Below are 26,862 nucleotides of genomic sequence, written 5' to 3' on the forward strand. Positions count from 1 at the left end.
TGTGGACACAGCCAAAACATATCAGGTAGAATAGCAAAATTCATGAGATATATTTAGAATAAAAGAAGCACTCAGCAAGTAGAGTATGCATGTGGATGTGTGTGTGTGTACATGTGTGTGTGTTGGTGAAAGAAGGATGAAAGGCTTAAGAGATATTTAATATTCATGAGGCATTTGGGAACTAACTATACATGAGATTAAATATACAAACAAGACTAAATATTTAGCATACTAAATATACATGAGAACTTAATATTCATGAGGTCTTAATTTGACCATCCACTGGTGACACCCATTCAGGCACCAGGTATCCTCTGCCCAGTAAAACACCAATAAAACTCATGCGGTGGCCTGTAATCCCAGCACTTTGGGACACTGAGGCAGGCGGATCACTTGAGGTCAGGAGTTCCGAGACCAGCCTGGCCAACATGGTGAAACCCCGTCTCTACTAAAAACACAAAAATTAGCCAGGCGTGGTAGCATGCACCTGTAATCACAGCTCCTTAGGAGGCTGAAGCAGGAGAATTGCTTGAACCCAGGAGGTGGAGGTTGCAATGAGCCGAGATAGTGCCACTGCACTGGGCCACAGAACCAGACTCCATCTCAAAACAAAACAAAACAACCTATGGATGTCCATCAGTCTGCTGCACTATGGCCAGGTGTACTCAGCCCCATGGGTCTCTGATCAATTGTGTGCCACAGCCCAGGATGCCCTCCACCTGCAGGCCCCCTCTCTCAAACACAACGCTGGTCCTTCTAACCACATGTCAGTAAGGAAGAGGGATGTGCAGAGAAAGGGAGGGGAGGACACTGCATGTTGCACACCCCAGCACTCAGGTTGCACGGTCCTCCCACCCACCCCACCTGCAGCCTCTCCTGAGGGCGTTAACTGATGCTTTCTCTTTCCCCGGCTATTCACTGAGCGATTTACATCAATTCAGTAAACAGCATGATTCCAGCCCATTTTAATATGGTGTGAGAGTCTTTCTGTTCTGAGACCTCTGGAAGAATATGTAGGTGGTGTGCTTGGAGGTGACCAGGGCACCGATGGCATCTGCATAAAAAGGGAGAGAAACGTCCAGTTGCCTGTGGCGAGACACTAATTGGCACTGGTTGTCAACCATTAGGGACTGAATTGTATCCCTCCAAATTCATGTTAAAGTCCTAAGTCCTACATCAGAATGTGACCTTATTTGGAAATAGGGTTGTTGAAGATGTGATGAGTTAGGTTTAGATGAGGTCCCACTGGAGTAGGGTGGGTCCTCACTCCCTCATAAAGGGGGAAAATGCAGACGCGAGGCCAGCGCAGAGAGAACACCATGCAGAGGTGGAGGCAGAGACGGGGCAACACTTCTACAGGCCAGGACATGGCAAAGCTTGCCAGTAAGCCCCAGAAGCCAGGAGAGAGGAATGGAACAGGTTCTCCCTCAGAGCCCTCAGAGGAGCTAATTCTGCTGACTCTAATTTTGGACGTCTAGCCCAGAGCTGCGGGACAATACACTTTTGTTGTTTAAGTCCCCAGTCTGTGATACTTTGTTACAGCAGCCATAGGAAACCAAGACACCAGCTGTCAGGGGTGTCCCTTCTTTGGGGATCCATTCACCTCCGTCCACCATCACCTATGTGGTGGCACGGAAGTGTCTTTCTCTGGTGTAAGGGCAAGGGTGAGCACCTGATTCCAGTGAGGCAAGTCACAGTGCTCCCCACATCCCACCCAGAAGCCACCCCAGGAGCTCTCCCAGGTGACGAAGGTGGGCCAGTGCAGTGCCTGCCTCCAAGTGTGTGTGTGCATGTATGTGTACGTGCAGGGGTGTGTGTGTGTACGCATATGTATTTCATATATGCATGCCTATATAGTACATTTATTTCCCTCTTAGGTTGGCAAATCATAACAGAAATTTGTATAAATACCCGATTACCAGCCATAAATGTTTTAGTAATTTTCCATATGTACCAACAGTTTGTAAAGGGTCAATTTCCCTATATCTTTTATTCACACTGAATGTTTTCAGTATTAGCCAACCATTTTTCCATGTTGTTTTAATTTGCATTTCCTGGATTTTTGCGAGGTTCACATGTTATTGGCCGTGTGTATATCTTATTTCCTGACTACCCAGCTTAGGTGTTTTGGCATTTTTCTTTTTCTGCGCTTTTACTTATTTATCCTTCCATTATGTCCTAATTTTGAAAGAACTCTTTCTACATTAAAGATGCTAACCTTTAGTAGGTTAGCATCCAGGGTTTTTTTTTTTTTTTTTTTTTTGAACTTTATAATATTTTTACAATACAGAAGTTTTTTTTATGTCAATTCTATCAATATTTTGATCAATTTAATCAATCTTTTTCTTAATATGTTTTGATATTAGGGTTATGTTTAGAAAGTCCATGATGAGGGAGATGGAGCTTTTAATACTACTGGGGATGTGGAATTCACGAAATTTGCACAATTAGGGAGCTGTTTCCACATGCCATAAATATGGCTGCTCCCATTCTGACAAGAGTCCAGGAGCCACAGAAACATAACCATCATCACAGCACAACTGAGAGGAAAAGAACAAGAGACTGTACTTTGTATTCATTCATCACACACACATGCACAGTTACACACATCACACACACACACACACCCTGCTCTAAGCGCTGGGCACTGGTCTAGGCATTTGAGATACAGCAGTGGCCCAAACCAAGTCTCTATCCTCATGGATCTTATGTTCTCATTCTAATGGGGAGAGGCAGACAATAAACGAACAAGGAAACCCCTTTAGGCAGTGTCCCGAGAGAAGTCTCTGGGAAGGGATGAGGTGGGCGGTCTCCCTGAGAGGTGACTCTGAACAAACTCAAGGAAGTGAGGAACTGGTGAAAGCAGGCATCAGAGGTAAAAATGTCCTAGGCAGGGCCCAGAAAGCACAAAGGCCCTGAGGCAGCCCTGTGCCCTGTGCGTTTAAGGAAGGAAGGAAGGAAGCCAGTGGTGCAGGGGTGGAGTGAGGATGGCCACAGTGGGTGGGCGACGAGGCTGCAGAGGCAACAGACAGTCAGTTCATGCAGGCCCTGATGACCATTACAAGAATTTGGGATTTGGAGCTGGGTGCAGTGGCCCATACCTATAATCCCAGCACTTTGGGAGGCCAAGGTGGGTGGCTCATTTGAGGTCAGGAGTTCAAGACCAGCCTGGCCAGCATGGTGAAACCCAGTATCTACTAAAAATACAAAAATTAGCCAGGCGTGGTGGCAAGTGCCTGTAATCCCAGCTACTCGAGAGGCTGAGGCAGGAGAATCGCCTGAACCCAGAAAGTGGAGGTTGCAATGAGCCAAGATGGCACCACTGCACTCCAGTCTAGGTGACAGAATGAGACTCCATCTCAAAAAAAAAAAAAAAAAAAAGAAAGGGAATTTGGGATTTCGCACTGACGCACTGAATGGGAAGGGAAGTTATTTAAGGTTTTGTACAGAGACATGACATAATGTAACCTAAATTTTACTAATGAAGTTACTTTGACAGATATGTTAGAACAGACTGCAGGGCAAGAAGAGTAAAAGCAGGGAGTCGGGATGATGTGACCATCCAGGAGAAAAACAGTGTTGGCTGAGACTGGGGCAGGAGGAGGGGCAGGTGGGAAGGGCAGAAAGAATTAGCCTCTGAAATTCCTAATTCATTCATAAAACTCCATATAGTATAAGAAAGTGACTCTGAATGTGAACATCACATGTGAAAGAGGTACATACAGCAGACAAAAGCTGATGCTGACCTTGAAATATACGCCGTATAAGAGACAAGGCAGGGGAGTTCAGTGAGTTTCCAAGAACCAGACCACCTGCATGCTGTTTGTTACTGCTGGCTATGCAGGCCAATTGCAGATAAGTAAATTACACACAGATTTTCGTACCACAAGGATGTTCTGCACATTTCCATTTGTCCTTTCATGGTTTGTATAAATAATTTCTGACAAGAACACTTCCAGTGCCTACTGTGAATGACTATTTAGAAGATACAGATCTCCACCTGATAATTATAGTCAATAGTCAGGTATTGAGCAAATGTAAATAGTATATATTTCTGGAATGCAAGATGCCTATCTGTACCTTGACGTACTTTTGAACTTCACCACATTCTCAAATGAATATGACTTATTTAGACAGAATGAGGCAGTTGGAAATTAACATTCTGATGTGGAGCAAGGAGAGGCTAAGTAAAGAGCCTTTTTTTCTTTTTCTTTTTTTTCCCAGACAGGGTCTCACTCTGTTGCCCAGGTTGGAGTGCAGTGGCGCGATCACGGCTCACTGCAACCTCTGCCTCCTAGACTCCAGGGATCCTCCCACCTCAGCCCCCCGAGTAGGTGGCACTATGTGCACACACACCACCTGGTTAAGTTTTGTATTTTTTGTAGAGACAGGGTTTTGCCATGTTGCCCAGGCTGGTCTCGAACTCCTGGATTCAAGCAATCCTCCCACCTGGCCCTCCCAAAGTGGTGGGATTACAGGCATGAGCCACCCCACTGGCCTAGGTAAAGAGCCTTTAAGCAAAGCTGCTTTAATAAGCTTATCCTGGTCTCATCACCCTAATCAGAGGGGCCAACATGTGGGATGCTCTTAACCCTGTGCCTGGTAAGAGGGCAAACCTTCCTCATTGGCCAGGTATACAATCTCCAGGCCTCACTGAAGGCCACCTAGCCTTTGAGGTGGAGCCCAAACGGGAACCTGCTCAGTCTGACTCCAGAGCCAGCACTGTGGACCTCCCTGCTCCACGGCCTCCTCAACCTAAAGACGGCGCCACCTCTCCAGTCGTCTCCACCCACAGCAACCACCCATTCACTTGGCGCTTTCTTTTTCTTGCTTTTTAGTGTATGCACAACGCTTTCTTCATAATTGAATTGCATGTTTCTTGTGGGCAGGGAATTTTCATCCCCAGAAGGCCTTTCACATCATAGCCAATAAACACTTGATTATGTACAAATAATGGATAGAGTAGTTATGTTTTCAGCATCTCCACATGAATGAATAGCAATCCCCTTGAAAAATGAGTTATGCAACTGAATCCACTACTAATGGTAGAGGAAATGAATAATGCACCAGTTACAAAATTTCCTTGGTCTCTCAACAGTTATGACAGGATTTTGACATTTGTGATGGAAAGGACTTCATAGTGGGATTTACAATTCAGACACGATTCTGTCCAGATAGGAAAGGAGCACTTGATAAACGAACCCTGTGCTTAGTGCTTTACCCTTCCCAGGCTGCATTATCGAAGGCTGACACCTTCTCCTAACGGGAAGTACTGCCTTCATTTTTACAGATGAGGATACAGGCTCAGAAAGCTGTGCTGGGCCGGTAAGTTGAAGACCCCATTTTGAGATGAGCCTGGTGCTCTCTCCACTATACCAAAATGCCTTTTAAAATGATGGGGAAAATGTATGTGAAACATAGCAGTAAGTTTAAAAGAAATGTGCTTATGTTAAAGATGTTATCAAAGAATTAAAAATAATAGCGAAGAAGATAACGCAAAGAATTAACTCAGAAAAACAAATAATAGAAATACAGAATACACTAGTCTACAAACACAGTCACACAACTCCAATGGAGACAGCATTTCAAGACAGATAAACCTAGAAAGCCGAGAAGATCTAATATGCATCAAGACTGGTATAAGAAACAAACCAAATTTATAATCAGCAAAGTGACACTGAATGTTTCCTAGACCTGAATGACACTCTCTGTAAAGGGTGTTCAATGGGCAAGCGGCTATGTGGATTTTTTTTTTTTTTTTTAAGAGTCTGTCTCTGTCGCCAGGCTGGAGTGCAGTGGCACCATCTCAACTCACTGCAACCTCCGCTTACTGGGTTCAAGGGATTCTCCTGCCTCAGCTTCCTGAGTTTTAGTAGAGACGGAGTTTCACCATATTGGCCAGGATAGTCTCGATCTCTTGACCTGGTGATATGCCTGCGTTGGCCTCCTAAAGTGCTGGGATTACAGGCATGAGCCACAGTGCTCAGCCAATTTTTTAAAAAGAAGAATTAAAGCCAAGTTGTAAAAAGCAGAAATAATCCCAGGGAGTTAGTTTTGAAGATTTTATTGAGATATATAGTGAGTTTTGAAGCTTTATTGAGATATAATTCACAAACCAGAAAATGCATCCTTTTCAAGTATAAAATTAAGTGGCTTTTAATATATTCACAGAACCATAACATTTGAAAGCTGGAAGAGATCTCACAAATTATCTAGCCTACTGCTTTCCAAAGTACGTTCTACTGAACGCTGTTAGTCTCACAGGCTACAGTATAAACAGGAATTTTCCTGGTCAAAAAAACTGGTTCAACATGGCATAACTGCATACTCTCATCTTCCCCTTGGAGAATCACAGTGCAAAACTAAAGCCTGGGAGAAGTCCCAGGATATTCCAATTAACCCGACACAGAACCTCTTTTCATGGGACATGTACTAACAGGCCATCAATCAGTGAGCCAGGGCCAGTGCTTCAGAAAACCCTGACTTATTCCAACCACCTAACATTCCAGGTGAATAAAAAGAACACCAGAGAAGGCCCACTGGCTTGAGGTCTCTGAGCTCTTTCAGACTGCCTGACGTGAAAGCAACATTGGGAAATAATTTTTGCCGTTTATGGCAGAGCCAAAACTAGAAACCAGATTCACAGACTTCTAGTCCAATGTTCTCTCTACAATGCCACACACTAAAAACTGAAGCTGGGAAGCCCTATGTCAAGAAATCCCCTCCACTCTGGCTGCAGCCCTAAGAACAGTCACACTGCAGTGCTACTGTCCTTCCAGCCAACGACTCGGCACTCACTCCAAGCCTTGTGCTGCACAGCCTCCGGGGTTGCCTCACTGAATCCTAACAGCTAAACTGCGCCAAGGTACTACTGGGGTCCCCATCTCACTGAGGAGGGAAGCAAGGCTTAAAGAGGTGAAGGATCTTGTCCAAGGTCACTCAGCAAGAGTGGAGGGGCCAGGATTCATCCCAGCAGTGGCCTCCAGGGGTAAGCTCTAAACCCCGGGTTTCTGCCAGGCAGAGGACAAAGGCCACAGATTCAGAGTAGGCCTCCTGTGCAGTTTATTAAAGGACATAAGATGAATTATAATCATAATCAGATAATTAAGATACATCACAATGAACATTTAATAAAACCTTCAGGCTCCCTAAACACTCTCAAGTAAAACAGATAAAGAAATTTAGGCCAAATTTCCATTTAGGGAATATGATCAAATCCCTAATCCCACAACACCAATACCAAACTATTCTAATACAACAAATTTGTTATGATAAACTATTAAGAAAAACGATAAAACAAGCTAAGTTAAGGCAAACTAGAAACAATGGAAATTTTAAAATGGGTTGATAAAAAAATCAAACTCTCTCTCTCAAAACCAATATGATAATCCAAAAGCTTAATCATAAAATTAAGAAAACACAAATTAGTCTAATAGAATAATATCACCTTTTACAGATCTGAAACTAGTATTCAGTTATATGTTTGGAAAGTAATAAGTAGAAATAGAAAACTATAACATAAAACTAAAATGGATATAAGTAAATATATATTAACATTATAGAAAGAAGTAAGGGAAGTTATTTAAAAACTGATTTCAAAAGGGAATTTCACAACAGTAAGTTACATGAGAATTCCTTCCAACGTTTAATGGCAGTTTAATTAAAGTGATTTGTTTCTCCAAAATGTAAGAAAGAGATGGTTTTAGTCAAATCATTAAAAACAAATCAGGTTTATTCCTAAAGCCTAGTAAAAACAAGTCCCAGAAGTATTTATATTCACATTTAAATATGTATATATATTAATTGCTAAGTTACATATATAAGTTATATATTTTATATAACATTGTTATGGATTGAATGCTTCTGCCTCACAAAATTGACACATGAAATCCTAACCCTCACTGGAACTGTATTAGGAGGTGGGAGTTTTGTGAGGTAATCAGGTCATGAGGGTGAAGCCCTCATGAATGCAATTTGTGACCTCATAAAAGAGACCCCTGAGAGCTCTCTAGCCCCCTTTCCACTATCTGAGGACACAGTAAGAAGCCATCACCTATGAACCAGGACATGGTCCTCACTAGACACCCAATCTTCTGGCACCATGATCTCATACCTGCCAGCCTCCAGAACTGTGAGAAATAAGTGTTCCTTTAGTCACCCAATCTATGGTATTCTTTTATAGTAGCCCAAACTAAGACATATACACACACACACACACATATACACACGTTATATATATACACACACACACACACACCCATTTCTGTAACTTAGCAAATAAAAGCAATGGGATATACTAGAAAAAACACTGGATTAAAAAAAGAAAGCAGCACTTTGGGAGGTTGAGATGGGCAGATCATGAGGTCAGGAGATCGAGACCATCCTGGCTAACATGGTGAAATCCCATCTCTACTAAAAATACAAAAATTAGCCAGGTGCGGTGGCAGGTGCCTGTAGTCCCAGCCACATGGGAGGCTGAGGTAGGAGATGGTGTGAACCCAGGAGGCAGAGCTTGCAGTGAGTGGCGATCGCGCCACTGCACTCCAGCCTGGGTGACAGAGCGAGACTCCGTCTCAAACAAAAAAGCGTAGGCTGGGCACAGTAAACTCATGTCTGTAATCCCAGCACTTTGGGAGGCCGAGACAGGAGGATCACTTGAGGTCAGGAGTTGAAGATCAGCCTGGCCAACATGGCGAAACCCCATCTCTACTAAAAATACAAAAATTAGCCAGGTGTGGTGTTGGGCTACTCAGCTGTAATCCCAGCTACACAGGAGGCTGAGGCAGGAGAATTGCTTGAACCAGGAGGCAGAGGTTGCAATGAGCCAAGATTGCACCACTGCACTCCAGCCTGGGTGACAAAGCAAAACTCCATCTAAAAAGAGAAGAAAAAGAGATGAAGAGAAGAGAAAAGAAAAAAGAAAGGGAGAGAGGGAGGAAAAGAAAGCAAGAAAGCAAGAGACAGACAGATGGAAAGGGGAGGGGAGGGGGGAGGGGAGGGGAGGAGAGGGGAGAAAAGGAAAGGAAAGGGGAGAAAAGGAAAGGAAAGGGGAGAAAAGAAAGGAAGGAAGGAGGGAAGGAAGGAAGAGAGAGAGAGAGAGACAGAAAGAAGGGAGGGAGGGAGAGAAAGGAAAGGAAAGAAAGCAAGCCTGAATTCTAGGTCTTCCTTAATCCTAAAATAACCATGCACACTTTCACAAAGTACTTATCTCATCTGGACCCCTGCTTGCTATATATAAGACAGGACAGACATATGTAAAAATTTTACAGTCAAAATGGAAGAAATAAAAGGTGACATGACTAAATGAAGATATAGCCTCAGTGACTGATAAGAAATATTATAAACATAGTAAAATTTAAATTTCCCCATAATACAGAGAACCTGAGAAACTGAGAGTTATGTATGTATGTAAGAGAACAAGTGGATAAAAAATAATATAATATATATTTTAAAGGCAATAATGATGTTGTTTTATTTAAGACATATGCAGGGTCTTCAAAATGGTCATATATCATATATTATATTACAATGTGCATCATAATAAAACTATGCATGAATTTCAAATTTTTTTACCCCAAAATACGCCCATACTAACTTGCTATAACATGTCTAGGCCGGGCGCGGTGGCTCAAGCCTGTAATCCCAGCACTTTGGGAGGCCGAGACGGGCGGATCACGAGGTCAGGAGATCAAGACCATCCCGTCTAACACGGTGAAACACCGTCTCTACTAAAAAATACAAAAAAAAAAAACTATCCGGGCGAGGTAGCGGGCACCTGTAGTCCCAGCTACTCGGGAGGCTGAGGCAGGAGAATGGCGGGAACCCGGGAGGCGGAGCTTGCAGTGAGCCGAGATAGCGCCACTGCACTCCAGCCTGGGCAACAGAGCCAGACTCCGTCTCAAAAAAAAAAAAAAAAAACATGTCTGAGCAGGATGTAGTCTGAGGCACTAAGAAGTATAAGACATCAATTTGAAAAGAACCCCTGTCAGAGCAACATAAACTCTGTGTTTAAATGGAAGCAAGAACAAACATAAAACTCACAGTGAGGCTTGGGTGAAAGAATGGCGAAATCATTGACACTTTACAAAAAGTTTATGGGAATAATTCCCCAAACTTTTTGAAGCCCCCTTATCACAATTATCAAAGCTATATAATATTCATTTAAAAAGTATAAAGATAAAATATAAAAAGTAAAAAAAAAAAAAAAGATTTTATCTATTTTAAGAATTTGATTCAGTGACAGGAACAGAAAATACCCTCAAATCAAAAGCACATCCCTGATTTACAGAAGGGACCGGAATAAAACCGTATGTATATCTCATACATGCAAAGGGGCATGAAAATACAGTAAGATAGTTTTTAAATATCGATTTACAATTTAAAAACAGAATAGTCTATAAATCTTAGTTTGGGACGGAAGATAAATTTCATTTCTGGAGAAGTGAGTCTATCATTATAACAACAATGTGTACATGTCTGCATGTTTGAAGTTCCCACGATTAAAGGCAACATTAATTATCACAATGAAAGTAATGTAATAGATGGAAAATATAATTAACTTCACTAATATTTATATTAAACATTTAGAATTTGGACAAATATATAAGAAATACAGGCATACCTCATTTTATTGCACTTCACAGATACTGCTTTTTTTCTTCAACAAATAGAAGGTGTGTGGCAACCCTGCATCGAGTAAGTGCATTGGCATCATTTTTCCAACAGTATGAGCTCCCTTTGTGTCTCTGTGTCACGTTTCGGTAATTCTCCCAATACTTCAAATTTTTCGTGACTGCTATATTTGTTATGGTGATCTATGATCAGTGACCTTTGATGTCACTATTTGAATTGTTTTGGAGCACCACAAACCGTGCTCACGTAAGACAACAAACTTAACTGATAAATGTTGTGTGTGATCTGGCTGCTCCACTAACCAGCCATTCCCCCTTCTCTCTCCCTCTCCTTGGGCCCCCCATTCCATGAGACACATTAATTGAGGTTGATTAATAACCCTACAATGGCCTCTAAGTGTTCAAGTGAAAGAAAGAATTGCAAGTCTCTCACTTTAAATCAAAAGCTAGAAATGATTAAGCTTAATGAGGAAGCCATGTTGAAAGCTGAGAAAGGCTAGAAGTTAGGTACCTTATGCCAGTTAGCCAAGTTGTGAATGCAAAGGAAAAGTTTTTTGTTTCTTTTTGAGGCAGAGTTTCACTCTTGTCACCCAGGCTGGAGTGCAATGGTGCGATCTCGGCTCACTGCAACCTCTGCCTCCCAGGTTCAATCAATTCTCCTGCCTCAGCCTCCCAAGTAGCTGGGGTTACAGGTATGTGCTACCATGCCCAGCTAATATTTGTATTTTTAGTTGAGATGGGGTTTCACCATGTTAGCCAGGCTGGTGTCAAACTCCTAATCTCAGATGATCTGCTGGCCTCAGCCTCCCAAAGAGCTGGGATTACAAACGTGAGCCACTGCACCCAGCCGAAAACTTCCTGAAAGAAATTAAAAGTGCTATTCCAGGGAACACACGAATGATAAGAAAGCAAACCAGCCTTATTGCTGATACGAATAAAGTTTTAGTGGTCTGGATAGAAGATCAAACCAGCCACAACATTTCCTTTAAACCAAAGCCTCATCCAGAGCAAGATCCCAGCTCTCTTCAATTCTTTGAAGGCTGCAGAAGAAAAGCCCAAGATTAGCAGAGGTTGGTTCATGAGGTTCAAGGAAAGAAGCCATCTCCATAACGTAAAAACGCAAGGTGAAGCAGCAAGTGCTGATGGAGAAGCCATAGCAAGAAAACCAGAAGATCTAGCTAAGATCATTGATGAACGCGGCTATACTAAACAACAGATTTTCAGTGGAGACAAAACAGCCTTCTATTGGAAGAAGATGCCATCTGGAATTTTCATAGCTTAAGAAGTCAATGCTTGGCTTCAAAGCCTCAAAGGACAGGGCAGCTCTCTTCCGAGGGGCGAATTCAGCTGGCGACATTAAGTTGAAGAAAATGCTCTCTTCACATTTTGAAAATCATAGGGCTCTTCACAATTAGGCTAAATCTACTCTTCCTCTTCCTGTGCTCTATAAATGGAAAAAGAAAGCCTGAACGACAGCACATGTTTACAACATGGTTTACTGAGTATTTTAAGCACACTGTCGGGACATACTTCCCAGAAGAAAAAAAAGATTCCTTTCAAAGCGTTGCTGCTTATTGACAATGTACCTGGTCACCCAAGAGCTCTAATGGAAATGTACAATGAGATTTACTGTTGTTTTCATGTCTGTTAACACAACATCCATCCTGCAGCTCATGGAACAAGGAGTAATTTTGACTTTCAAGTCTTATTATTTAAGAAATACATTTGATAAGGCTATAGCTGCCATAGACATGGCTTCCTCTGATGGATCTGAGCAAAGTAAATTGAAAACCCTCAGGAAAGGATTTACCACTGCAAATGCCATTAAGAACATGGATTCATAGAAGGAGGTCAAAATAACATTAATGGGAGTTTGGAAAAACTTAATTCCAACCCTCCTAGATGTCTTTGAGAGGGTCACGACTTCAGTGGAGGAAGGAACAGCCAATGTGGTAGAAATAGCAAGAAAACTAGAATCAGAAGTGGAGCCTGAAGATGGGACTGACTTGCAATCCCAGGACAAAACATGAAGAGATGGGAGGGGCTTATGAGAAGTGAGCACAGAAAATGGTTTCTTGCGATGGAATCTCCTCCTGGTGAAGATGCTGTGAACCCTGCTGAAATGACAACAAAAGACTTAAAATATCACATAGGCTTAGTTGATAAGGCAGATGTAAGGTTTGAAAGGATTGATTTAATTCTGAAAGAAGTCCTACTGTGGGTAAAATACTATCAAACAGTATCACATTCTACAGAGAAATCATTTGTGAAAGGAAGACAATCGGCGGGTAAACTTCGCTGTTGCCTTACGTCAAGAAATTGCCACAGCCACCTCCACCTTCAGCAACCACCACCCTGATCAGCCAGTAGCCATTAACATCTAGGCAACACCTTCCACCAGCCAAAAGATTACGACTTGCTGAAGGCTCAGATGATTGATAGCATTTTTTAGCAATAAAATTTTTTTAATTTTTTTTATTAAGGTATACACATTGTATTTTTAGACATAATGCTATTGCACACTTAAGAGACTACAGTACAATGTAAACTTAACTTTTATATGCACTGGGAAATCCAAAAATTTATGGGACTCACTTTATTGTGATATTTGCTTTAGTGCAGTGGTCTAGAACCAAACCCGCAATGTCTCTGATGTATGCCTGTATATCTTAGTTGAAGGTCATCAAACTTGGTTTAATCAACAACTTATATCCGAAGAAAAAGAGATTGTATAAAATCATACAGAAAATGCACACTCTCGATACTTTTTTTTTCTGAGACGGAGTCTCGCTCTGTCGCCCAGGCTGGAGTGCAGTGGCGTGATCTGGCTCACTGCAAGCTCCACCTCCTGGGTTCACGCCATTCTCCTGCCTCAGCCTGTCCAGTAGCTGGGACTACAGGCGCCTGCCACCACGCCCGGCTAATTTTTTGTATTTTTAGTAGAGACAGGGTTTCACCGTGTTAGCCAGGATGGTCTTGATCTCCTGACCTCGTGATCTGCCCGCCTAGGCCTCCCAAAGTGCTGGGATTACAAGCGTGAGTCACCGCACCTGGCCAATACTTTTATAAAACATCTTTATTGAGATAAAATTCAAATACCATAAAATTCACCCACTTAAAGTGTACAATTTAATAAGCCTTTAGACTATTCATAGAGTAATATTATAGTTATGCAACTACTACTTCAATCTAAGTTTTAAAAATATATATTTTTGAAACAGGGTCTCGGGTCTTCACGGTTTGCTACAGGCTCAACATCCTGGGCTCAGATGATCCTCCCACCTCAGCCTTCCAAATAGCTGGGACTACAGGTGTGCGTCCAGCTAATTTTTTGTAGAAATGGGGTTCTGCCACATTGCCAGGCTTGTCTCAAATTTCTGGGCTCAACTGGTCCACCCACCTCAGCTTCCCAAAGTGCTGCCATTACAGGTGTGAGCCACTGTGCTCGGCCTAAAATATTTCATCCCCCCAAAAGAAACTATGTACCATGTAGCCATCAGCAGTCACTCCCTACCATTCCTTCAGCTACCTCCACACTGAAGCAAGCAATAATCTATTTTCTGCACCTGTCCTAAGGATATCATATAAATGGAATCATACAGTGTAAGGTCTTTGTTACTGGCTTTTTTCACATAACACGTTTTCAAGGTTCATCCATGCTGTGGTACATATCTGTACTTAATTTCTTCCTATTGCTGAATAATATTCCATTGTATGAATATATCATATATTGTTTATCCATTCATCAGTTGATAGACATCTGAGCTGTTGCCACTTTTTGGCTATTATGGATAATAATATGGAGTGGGGTTTTTATTTCTCTTGTGTATATTCCTAGGAGTGAAATTGCTGTTTCATATAGTTTGACATTTTGAGGAACTGTTGAACTGGGTCCAGAGCAGCCGCACCATTTCACGTTCCCACTGGCAATTATTGAGGGTTTCAATCACTCTGCACCCTGCCCACACTTGTTATTGGCTGTCTCATCTACTGTAGTTAGCTTGGTGGGTGTGAAACAGTATCTTACTTGGTTTTGATTTGTTTCCTTAGTGATTTATGATACTGCCTATCTTCCTTGGAGAAATGTTTCTTCAGATCCACTGTCCATTTTTAAATTGGCTTGTCTTTTTATTATTGAGTTGTAATAGTTCTTTACATATTCAGAATACAAGTCCCTTAACAAATATATAACTTGCAAATATTTTCTCCCATTCTGTGGGTTGTCTTTTCACTTTCTTGATTGTATTTTTATAGCACAAGTATTTCATTTTGATGTAGTTCAATTTACTTATTTTTTTGTTGCTGTGCTTTTCGTGTCATGTCTTGGAAACCAAGGCCTAACCCAAGGGTTCTATAGTTTTAGATCTTGCATTTAGGTCTATGATCCACTTTGAGTTAATTTTCGTGTATAGTATAAGGGTCCAACTTCATTCTTTTGCATTTGTGAACCCTCAGTTGTCCCAGCACATAGTCTGGCTTTGTCACCCAGGCTGGAGTGCAGTGGCATGATCTCGGATTACTGCAAACTCCACCTCCCGGGCTCAAGCCATCCTACCACCTCAGCCTCCCGAGTAGCTGGAACTACAGATGTGCACTACCACGCCTGGCTAATTTTTGTTTTGTTTTGTTTTGTTTTTGTTTTGTTTTGTTTTTGAGGCGGAGTCTCGCTCTGTCGCCCAGGCTGGAGTGCTGTGACGCAATCTCGGCTCACTGCAAGCTCCGCCTCCTGGGTTCACGCCATTCTCCTGCCTCAGCCTCCTGAGTAGCTGGGACGACTACAGGCGCCCGCCACCACGCCCGGCTAATTTTTTGTATTTTTAATAGAGACGGGGTTTCACCGTGGTCTCGATTTCCTGACCTTGTGATTCGCCCGCCTCGGCCTCCCAAAGTGCTGGGATTACAGGCGTGAGCCACCGCGCCCGGCCAGCCTGGCTAATTTTTATATTTTTTGTAGAGACGGGGTTTCACTACGTTGCCCAGGATGGTCTCAAACTCATGAGCTCAAGCAATCTGCCTGCCCTGGCCTCCCAGAGTGCTGGGATTATAGGCACTGAGCTGCGTGCCTGGCTGAAAAGACTATTCTTTGCCCCACTGATGTGTCTTGATGTCCTTGTCAAAAGTAAATTGATCATAAGGTGGGCATGGAGGCTTATGCCTGTAATCCTAGCACTTTGGGAGGCCAAGGCGGACGGAGCACCTGAGGTCAGGAGTTTGAAAACAGCCTGGCCAACGTGGTGAAACCCCACCTCTGCTAAAAATACAAAACTTAGCAAGGTATGGTGGCGCACACCTGTAGTCTCAGCTACTTGGGAGGCTGAGGCACGAGAATCACTTGAACCTGCGAGGCGGAGGTTGCAGTGAGCTGAGATCACGCCACTGCACTCCAGCCTGGGTGACAGAGCAAGACTCTGTCTCAAAAAAAAAAAAAAAGTAAATTAATCATAAATGTAATTCTCCCTGATCCATATGTCTATTTTTATGCTCGTACCACGCTGTCTTGATTACTTTGTAGCAAGTTTTGGGAGTAGGAAGTGGAGTTTTCTTTTTCCACTTTCCATTTTTTCCTTCTTTTTCAATATTATTTTAGCTACTTTGGGTCCCTTGAGTTTAGGATCAGTTTGTTAATTTCTGCAACAACAACAACAACAAAAAAACGCTGTGATTGTGACAGACCCTGCGTTCAATCTGTAGCTCAATTAGGAAAGTACTGCCATCTTAACGATACTGAGACTTCTGATACAAAACATGGGATATCTTTTCAGTAGGATTTTTTAAAATGTTAAACTGCTTTAATTTGTATCATTACGGAAATAAAAATAAGCAAACGAAACTACGGGGTAGAGTACTGATTGCTGATACCATGCACAAAATAATGAATGATTATATTCTGGCCCCCTATCTCTTGAGAAGTTCTCATCATGTAAGAGCTACACAGAGCTGTTCATAGTCCTTGCCTTTAACAATGCTACCACTGGAGCTATAATCTAATAAGGAACTAAAAACATATATACTGAATATTTATTGCAGTACTTGCTATCACACTGAAATACTGGGAAACAACAGTCAAATATCCCAGCCACAATTTCCCAACGACAGGAAAACAGCAGATTATTAACACAAGGGAAATCTAAGTAGCCTGCCTGCCTATCAATTATTTATTTTAAAAACTATGTTAATATTTGTAAACATCAGATTTGTAAACAAAACGCAGAAAGTCTCATATGTATAAAGATTATGAAATAATTTTAAGTAAAACAGCTTAGAATGTAATTCTCACTAGGTAACTTTTATGACATTGCTTAACATCTTAAAATAATTACATATGTGTTTTGAAATGAGAGGATCTCCTTGTTACCTGTAGCAAGCAGAAGGACACCCTGCAGCTACCCACTTACTGACACGGAATTCAGCACCAATGCTGCCGAGTGGCAGAATCGGTTTAGCAATATTGCTATAAAGGTCACCTAGCAATAGATTATGCTTTTGCCTCCTACCCTTAGGACTAGGTAGGCAAGGGAAAGCTCATCCTCTTAGGCACACATAATAAGCTTAGGGATATAAATCAATATTAACCTTCCAGTTGCTTTTCAACCCAACAGATAGGTAGGGTTAAAAGGACAGCAAGTGTATTGGGGTCACTAACATCTTCTCATTTCGGTAAACAGTCATTAAGCCACACAATATGGATTTATCTCACTGGAAAGTGAGATACAAATACATCCTCCATCTCCTCTACACCAAATTAAATCAATCTCTCATTTTGTATACTTCTAAGAATAAACAGAAACCTTCTTTTTTGGTGCCTGAGCATTAACAGAGTCACGTAGGATGGAGGAAGAGAAGACTACAATTAACAGAACTTCAGGGAATTATTTCTCTTCCTGCATTGCCTTTTTCCTGATCCTATAAATAAAAACATTACATCATGCTGACAAGGCATGCTGTTCCAAATACAAGAGGCAGGCTTGCCCTTCAACAGACGCAAAGAAACACAGCCACCAAACAGCTCTGATAATGTCAACATAGCCCAGAGACGGGGGCGAGCACAGGTCCTTCTGCACTGGCCCTATTCTCTAGGATCCCCCTGGGTCTCCCTGTTCTTTCCTCTATCTGATAAAGAAATCACCAAAGGGGTCAACGTCTACTCTCCTGTCCCTGTCACAATGATGAATTGACGGGCTAAAGAATCACAGAGACCTCCCACTTATTCTGGGGGTCACTGATGGAAAATGGAACTTTATCTTAATAAACATACAGGAAAAAAAGCACTAAAGCCCACTTTAAAAAGGCACCTCTCACAGTCGATGGCACCCAAAGTTACGGATGGAGGTAAGGTCCAGAGACAGAACACAGGCACGCCGGGGATCCAAGTGTAAAGAAAGTCTTTCACACAGAGCTTCATAGGGAATTGAAAATGAGGGGGAAGAACCTCCACCCTCTTAAAAGGAACTGGCAAACCAGGGTGACATGAATATGGCGACGTAAAGGTCAAGCATCAAAGCCGTCTCCACAGACACCGAGAGGGTTTGCAAAGCGCATCCTATCATTGTCCCTTTTGCAGCAGGAAGGGAGCGAGGGAAGGGGAGGACACAACAGAGTGGTGGACGGGCAGAGAGGGCTGTGTCTCTTCAGAAAAAACAAACAAGGCAGCTTCAAATAGGAGAAAGATTATATAATGAGGCTCCCAGAGCAGGACCATAGCTACCTGATGACTTCAACGTGGCAGGATACCCTAGTCTTTACTGAAATCCGAACTGTTCCATTCTTGACTCGCTACAGACGATGTTGCCAACATCTGGAGCTCACTCGGAGCTGAGAGCTGCACATGAGGTGAAGACACCAATGTGATTTTTACCTATGTCTGTGTGTATGTTAACATCTACTTGCATGTATATGTATGTGACAAATATACACCAATACAAATATAAAAGACAAAGTTCATTTAATGTATTTACTTCTTTACTTCAATTAAATTTAATTCAGTTCTTTAAAATCCCATCGTTGAAATAAAAATGTGACTCTTAAGAAATGAAACTGATTGTTTAGCCAGCACACTGGAATTTAAATAGGTGATGCGGACCCCTCCTTAGGAGATCATCTTCTTATTTCAATTATCAAGACATTTTTGCAACTTCTTCTTTGGAACTGACTTCAGGAACACATTTAGGTGCCACAAGAAAACTAAATAGTCCTTGATAACCAGTGTCATTTCTTAAAAAACAAATGACATAGAGCAATAGATTTTTCCACAAGTAGCCTCATCTATTCATTCAGCAAACATACACTGAGGGCCAGACCTGTGCTAGGCTCAGATTTCGATTTCCAAAAACCAAACCTAAGGTTTTAAAATGTCAGCATGCCAGATACTCACAATGTATGGCCTCAAGCTCAGGAGACAGTTTCAAAATAAAGGTCAGGAGTTCGAGACCAGCCTAACCAACATGGTGAAACCCCGTCTCTACTAATAATACAAAAATTAGCCAGGCATGGTGGTGCACACACCTGTAATCCCAGCTACTCGGGAGGCTGAAGCAGGAGAATCACTTGAACCTGGGAGGCGGAGGTTGCAGTGAGCCAAGATTGCGCCACTGTACTCCAGCCTGGGTGACAGAGCAAGACTCCATCTCAAAAAAAAAAAAAAAAAAGTTCTCAAAATATTTGCATAGGAACTTTGTTAAAATATGTTCATTAACTTTATAGAAAACTACTTTTATTTATTTGAATATCTGAACATTTATTTAGAGGTAAATAATATTAAAAATTAGTTACATTACTAGTCACACCACGTAAGGTATGTGTGTGAAAGTATGTATTTACAGAAAACCAAATCCTTACACGCCACATACAAAGTAGATTGTTAAAGCTGAAAGAGAAAAAAGTTGTGTAAATCTGTATTGCTTAAAGAAGAAAGAACAGAGAGAACTGAAAACAGTTTATGAAAACATAGACTTGTCCCTAATATTATAAAAATAATCAAGAAAAATACTCATTAATTGCTTGTATCTTCATGGATTTAACACTACCATAGGTTTAACTGAATGAAAATTAAGTGAATATTAATGGAAAATACAGAAAATCAAAATTATAACTACCAATTCACATTTGAAAATTGAGATTCCTAAATAACCCATTGGTCAGCCTCCTAAACATCGTTTGCATTGTGGAAATTCAGGGATAAGTAAACAGCTGTATAGTATCTACATCTCCTATAGCTACACCCATACCCACGTTTGCCAATCACAGGCCTTGCTTTATTGACAGCTCTCAACACCAAACAAGTTCTTTTTCCCCAAAAGAAAAAAAAAAACGGAAATGTCATCCCTGACTTCCCAGGCTTAAGCACTCAGTAGGAATAATAACCACCGTCACACCATTATTGAGACAGCGCTTGCCACATGCTGGTACTGTATTCACACATTCATTCCCCCCAGCAATGTAGTAAGTCACATGGGAGGAGTCAAGGAAGACAGGATCAGTTGTAAGGACAACATGAGTGGGCAGAGAAGGTTCGAGGCGCGGTACTATAGACACGCAGTGGGGAGAAGCGGAGGCAATGAAACAAGGGAATTCTTTCTGCAGTTTGGCAAAGAGGATCCTGTGCTCACCAGCTGGGGTGTAAACGGACCTCACGACCACGGTGTAGCACTTCACTGTAACATCAACCGAGGCCATAACAGAAAACAGCGAAGTCACCACAACAAGGTTTAGGCAAGTGGCATGACAGAAGCAGATCTGTGGAAGAAATCCTCCCATATTCACTCTACGGAGTCCCAAACAGTGAAGGGCAAAGTACGTAAAAAGCAAACAAAACTAAAAAAAAGTGGGCACTGAAACAGGATTGGAAAATAATGAGTACAGAAGAATGAACACTGACGGGCTCAGATTGAACTAGTCACCCTGCATGTTAGCAAGCTTACGCAAAAGCAGCTGTTCAAATAATTTCACAGATTCTGAGTCACTGAAGAAACAAAGATGGTGTTATATGATGCGCCTGCCCTAAATTAGAGCCCCTAGACCATGTTCTGTGAGTACGTGTTGATAAAAAGAGCTCAGGGGGCCCTATTTTTAACCTAAATGCTCGCTGCAAAGAAAAAAAATTCTTTGTAAGCAAATTCATTGGAAGGAGTCATGTATGTTTCATAAACTGAGTCAGGGCCTTCGAAGACCTTACAAAAAGCCTTTTGCAAGAGCTATGTCACAGCCTCCCTGGGCAGAGTTCCTCATCTGCAAATGAAGGACGACACTGTCATTTCTGACACCTTCCTACACATACCTGGGAAGATCAATGAAACACTGCTGTCTGGGCACCTTGAGGTTAATAACAACCATATTTCAAGTTAGCCTTAAAATCTTTTCATCCTCTGGGCCTTTGGGAAGAGCCAAAGAGAAACACTCATCATATTTTGTCTGGCCCTAAAGCTACAGCTCACTAAGTAACAGTAGTCACAGATCTTGTGTTTTTTTTTCTTTTTCTTTTTCTTTTTTTTTTTTTTTACTGTTTATGATTTGATTTATATAAATTATCCAGAATAGGTAAAACCATAACAGAAGGCAGATTGATAGTTGGTGTTTTTTCTTAAAACTAAATACCAGTGAAGTAAGCAAGTCGCATAACTGTGAAGGAGTTCTAGCATCTACCCTCTGCACTCTGATCACAATTATCTACCCCCAAAAGACTACATATCTACTAAGAGCTATAATGTGGACTATGTACCGCCAAAAACCACATTTACAGGAATCCTCTGATGAAGCTGTGGCTTCCTTATTTCTAGAACCATCTTGACAACAAGGAATGACTGCTTATTTTTAGTTCACTCAATCCTTTATAGGAATTAGTCGTGGCACAAACTAAAACCATGTCAAAGTAAGATTTTTGGAAAAAAAAGTTATTGGCTTAACCAAAATGTAAGCAATTTTGTTTTAAAATGAAAAATTAACTCAAATGGCAAGCATAACAAAATATAAATTCTGGTTTTCACATTTCTGTTTAACAACTTCAAAACCCAATTTAGAACATTCATTCATCAGCAGAATAAAGGGACAGAATTCTAACAAATGCCCAAAGCTAAGGTGCCTCACTGCCCTGCTGCACACAATTTTAAACTTTAGGCTTCTAGATGGATCACTGAAGAGACGACTGATGTAAATCTCTGAATTCTACACTTTACTCATCAATGCACCAATTAGAAACAGTAGCCGGTCACCATGAATTTACTGTCCCCTTGTAATAAACATCTGTTAAACACTAAACCCAGCAAATCCCTGTTAAACACTAAACCCTGTATCATTGTGTTCAGAACTTATGTCTGCCCTTTAAGAAATCTAAATCTAAGAAAGCACTCATCCTGAGGCCAGACACAGTGGCTCTCACCTATAATTTCAGCACTTTGGGAGGCCAAGGATGGAGGATCTCTTGAGCCCAGGAGTTTGAGACCAGACTGCCCAACATCGGGAGACTCCATCTCTAAAAATAAAAATTCAAAAATTAGCCAGGCATGGTGTCGCACACCAGTACTCCCAGCTACTTTGAAGGCTGAGGTCGGAGGATCGCTTGAGCCTGGAAGGTTGAGGCTGAGGCTGCAGTGAGCTATGACTGTGCCACTGCACTCCAGTCTGGGCAACAGAGTGAGACCCCATTTCTTTTTTTTTTTTTTTTTTTTTTTGAGACGGAGTCTCGCTCTGCCGCCCAGGCTGGAGTGCAGTGGCCGGGTTTCAGCTCACTGCAAGCTCCGCCTCCTGGGTTTACGCCATTCTCCTGCCTCAGCCTCCCAAGCAGCTGGGACTACAGGCGCCCGCCACATCGCCCGGCTAGTTTTTTGTATTTTTTTTTAGTAGAGACGGGGTTTCACCATGTTAGCCAGGATGGTCTCGATCTCCTGACCTCGTGATCCGCCCGTCTCGGCCTCCCAAAGTGCTGGGATTACAGGCTTGAGTCACCGCGCCCGGCCGAGACCCCATTTCAAAAAGGAAAAGGAAAACAAAGAGTGAGAGAAAAAAGGGAGAAACACCACCCAAGGCTCACAAGCCTTAATGCAAAGAAAAACAATTTTAAGATAATGAGAAGAAAAACCATTTGGAGACAAGTTTAAATAATTCAGATGTTGGTGGGATTTCTGTACTATATCTCAATTTTATTTTACTTTATATATTTATTTTTGAGACGGAGTCTTGCTCTGTCACCCAGGCTGGAGTGCAGTGGCGCAATATTAGCTCACTACAACTTCTGCCTCCCAGGTTCAAGTGATTCTTGTGTTTCAGCCTCCCAAGTAGCTGGGATTACAGGCATGTACCACCATGTCCAGCTAGTTTATTGTAATTTTAGTGGAGACAGGGTTTCACCATGTTGGCCAGGCTGGTCTCGAACTCCTGACCTCAGGTGATACACCTGCCTCAGCCTCCCAAAGTGCCGGGATTACAGGCATAAGCCACCGTGCCCAGCTTGTACCTCAATTTCCAACTGCTAGTATACTCTCTAAAATACATCTTCCATATATAAAGTGCTTAGAAAATGTGGCACATATACACCATGGAATATTATGCAGCCATAAAAAAGGATGAGTTTGCGTCCTTTGTAGGGACATGGATGCAGCTGGAAACCATCATTCTTAGTAAACTATCACAAGAACAGAAAACCAAACACCGCATGTTCTCACTCATAGGTGGGAACTGAACAATGAGATCACTTGGACTCGGGAAGGGGAACATCACACACCGGGGCCTATCATGGGAAGGGGGGAGGGGGGAGGGATTGCATTGGGAGTTATACCTGATATAAATGATGAATTGATGGGTGCTGATGAGTTGATGGGTGCAGCACACCAACATGGCACAAGTATACATATGTAACAAACCTGCACGTTATGCACATGTACCCTAGAACTTACAGTATAATAAAAATAAAAAATTAAAATTAAAATAAAAAAAAAAAGAAAATTGCTCTGCAAGGTCTTCAGATTTAAGGAGTCACTTTAGGAGAAAATGACTGGGAAAGCAATATACACTCCATTGCCTGCATCCCCACCCCAAAAATAACAAATCATTCCTGTGCCTATGAAAGCATTTCTAGGCAAAAATCTTCAAAAGGACTCATGGGGCTGATTTCTCAGAGTGCCTGGTTAACCTCAAACTGATTCACTTATCAGTTAAAATCTCAAACTGATTCACTGATAACTATTGGTAAGAATGTAGACGGAGCAGCTACTCTAACAGCTATCTTATTTCATAGGTATGATAAATTTCTTATATTTTCATTTTTCCACAAATCCTCATAATCTCAAACAAGCAGATAAAAAGACATGCAGTGGCTCACGCCTGTAATCTCAGCACTTTGGGAGGCCAAGGCAGGCGGAGCACAAGGTCAGGAGATCGAGACCATCCTGGCTAACTCGGTGAAACCCTGTCTCTACTAAAAATACAAAAAAAAATTAGCCGGGCTTGGTGGCAGGCGCCTGTACTCCCAGCTACTCGGGAGGCTGAGGCAGGAGAATGGTGGGAACCCGGGAGAAGGAGCTTGCCATGAGCCGAGATCACGCCACTGCACTCCAGCCTGGGTGACAGAGCGAGACTTCAGCTCAAAAATAAAGACATGCAAAGGAGAAGCAGACTCCTCCAAAGGTCAGGGCATTTCTGCTTCTGGAGTGAGACAAGCCGGGCCCACTCACTGGGTAAGCACAGGAAGGTACTTGAAGCCCTCTCCGATCCTTGTTTATTTCTTCTATAACATGCAGATGACAATTTTATACCTCTGTCACAGGGTTGTTCTGAGGATGAAATGGAAGAGCACGTGTAAAGCTCTTGACACAGTACTGAGCCAAATTAAGCACATGAAAATGTGATAAAAGCTCCTAATATTTCAAAGCCCATGTTGCCCTGATATTTAAGGCAGTAACTTTTGTATAAGTCAATTGTTAGCCAAGATCAAAGTTTAGAAAGAGATTACTAGTAACTCAGAGAGGGAAAAAAACTGTATTTTGTGGTTTTCAACTAGCGACTAAATAATGCTCACATGCCTTAAGCTGGAAGTGCACCAATCTTGTGTCATTAGCAATGAGGAATCTTACCCCTACCTCGCCCACATCTTCCGAACAGAAGGTAACTGACTAACATCCTGGGTTCCTGGAAGAGTCTTCCCTAGCAATGATGCAAGGAAAGAAAAAAGAACAAAATGCTCCCGGGCCCTGTGACATTCTGGCTCGTTTTGATACCAGTCCTCAAGTGAGAATCAGAGATTTGATCATCGGAGGCTTTATTTTAAAAAGATGAGGAAGGTACAGTACCTCTAGTCGTTGTATCCGTCCCTTGAAAAACATAAAGAGGGAAGAATTTGGATAAGCAGCTTCTTTTTTAAGGAGAATTTCCTTGGCTTCATCCAGGCCTGCCTTGTTATCACTGCCATCCAAGGCAAAAAACGGGCGGACTACAGTATGATACCAGAGCAGAGCTAATCTAGAGCAAGAGGGAGAAAAACATTGAGCACATAACTTTTCTTATACCGTTTCCATTTTTCAAAAAACCAGTATGTGTTCTTCCAATACTACTCTTTCCAAAAAGCTTACTATGCAGTCTCTGAAGAAGTAAAATCAGAGACTTTCCCCATTTTAATGTTAATATTTGGAAAACTGCAACTTTAGCACAATATATAAATCACAAGACACTCCCTCAGGGAGAATAAAGTAACAGGAGCATTCAGTGTTTTTGAGCCTTCTAGATGGATCGCTGAAGAGATGGCTGACATAAATCTCTGAATTCTACACTATACTCATCAATGTACCAATTAGAAAAGGTAACTGGTCACCATGAATTTACTGTTCCCTTGTAATAAAGGCTTTATTTATTTATTTATTTTGGCAAAAGGAAAATGTTTTCTCTCGTGTTCACAAAACTTAGGGTATAAACCTAGAATCTAACTTTAAATATCATGTACAAATAAACAGATCAAAAGGAAAAAAAAATTTTTATAAAGAATAAATTTAAATACAGAAACCACAGACACAAATTATGCTCAATTGGGTTAAAATAAGCGAGAGGGTAAGACAAAGGGCTCTTTCTCTGGCCTCTGAAGATGCTCAATTTAAAAACCAAGCAATTAATAAACTACTTCAGATCCCTTGCCCCAAACTCATTACTTAAAACAAAAATGGCCATGTTAAACTAGGTAAACAAAACAGAGTCATTGGGATTTGATTTAATAAACAGACAAAAATGTTTAACTAACATGTCAAATATTTTTATGTAAATCCATACTTATGGTGTGCTTATAAAATTCGGTTCTCTAATGGATCTCATACTAATTACATTATTAATTCTATTCATTTCTTTATCAGAGATAAGCATATAAACAGACAAATGATCACAAGTTAACAAACCTGTTAATTCACATTAACAAAGGACAACTGTGTAGTTTAATGAGTTTAGGGAGGCATAATTTTTTTAATGAAAAATTAAAGATTTTAAGTAGCTATCAGTTGATTAAAAGTTAACATCCAAATTTCTCAATACTGATACAAGTAAGGTCCTCTGGGATATCAACATTTTTGGGGAAAATTTTGACAAGTGCTGTAATGTTAGACAAAGAATATCTGGAATCTTGTTAAAATATTCAAGTTACAAATGGTAGATATTTGCAGACTAAAATAAACAAACAAACAAAAATCACATCCCTTTTAACTGATGTAGAAATTCGTGAATTCTTGTTCTAGATAGTTATATCAGCTTCCTCATGCTCTCCTGCTTAAATAATTATTTAAGTTTAAACCAAGAAACATTACATGCCTCAGTTTAGTGCAAGAGCACAAAATATCCATGTCACGTATAACAAACCACCTTGAATCATCAAGGAAAATATCCCAATGTGAGGATTCTTTATAAGAATAAAAATTTCAGAACCACAGAAAGAGCTTATCAAATTTGTACCTCCTAAGTCCAAAAACCAGAATCATGAATCTCACAGACTGTGGTCAAAGTCACAAAAATGGCTTATAAAATCATCTGAGGTTTTAAAATACATGACTTGTGAGACTCATGAATAACGCTTGTTCTCTAACTAAAGTCAGCTTAGAACCACCACCACGACCACAGAACACAGTCCTTGGTGTTGCATTGAAAGACATAAGACACAGCATCCTGTCAACCAACCAAACATTTTACCTGAAGTTTCCTTTAAAGTCTTTGATTGTCGTTTACTTACTTTCAAGACTATATTATCTACCAAAGCATTGCAATACAGCTACTC

General features: G+C 41.4%; 1 protein-coding gene across 1 annotated transcript in view; it reads right to left on the minus strand.

Moving 5' to 3' along the window:
- The window catches only part of TTC39C (tetratricopeptide repeat domain 39C), a 120,403-nt gene that overhangs the window by 29,066 nt on the left and 64,475 nt on the right, over positions 1–26,862 (minus strand). The window contains exon 6 of the mRNA XM_033178107.1: positions 24,908–25,076. Within this exon, the coding sequence (XP_033033998.1) occupies positions 24,908–25,076 (169 nt within the window). The remainder of the gene's footprint in view (positions 1–24,907; positions 25,077–26,862) is intronic.

This window comes from Trachypithecus francoisi, unplaced genomic scaffold, assembly GCF_009764315.1.
Source record: "Trachypithecus francoisi isolate TF-2019V2 unplaced genomic scaffold, Tfra_2.0 Lachesis_group19, whole genome shotgun sequence".
Lineage (NCBI taxonomy): Eukaryota > Metazoa > Chordata > Mammalia > Primates > Cercopithecidae > Trachypithecus > Trachypithecus francoisi.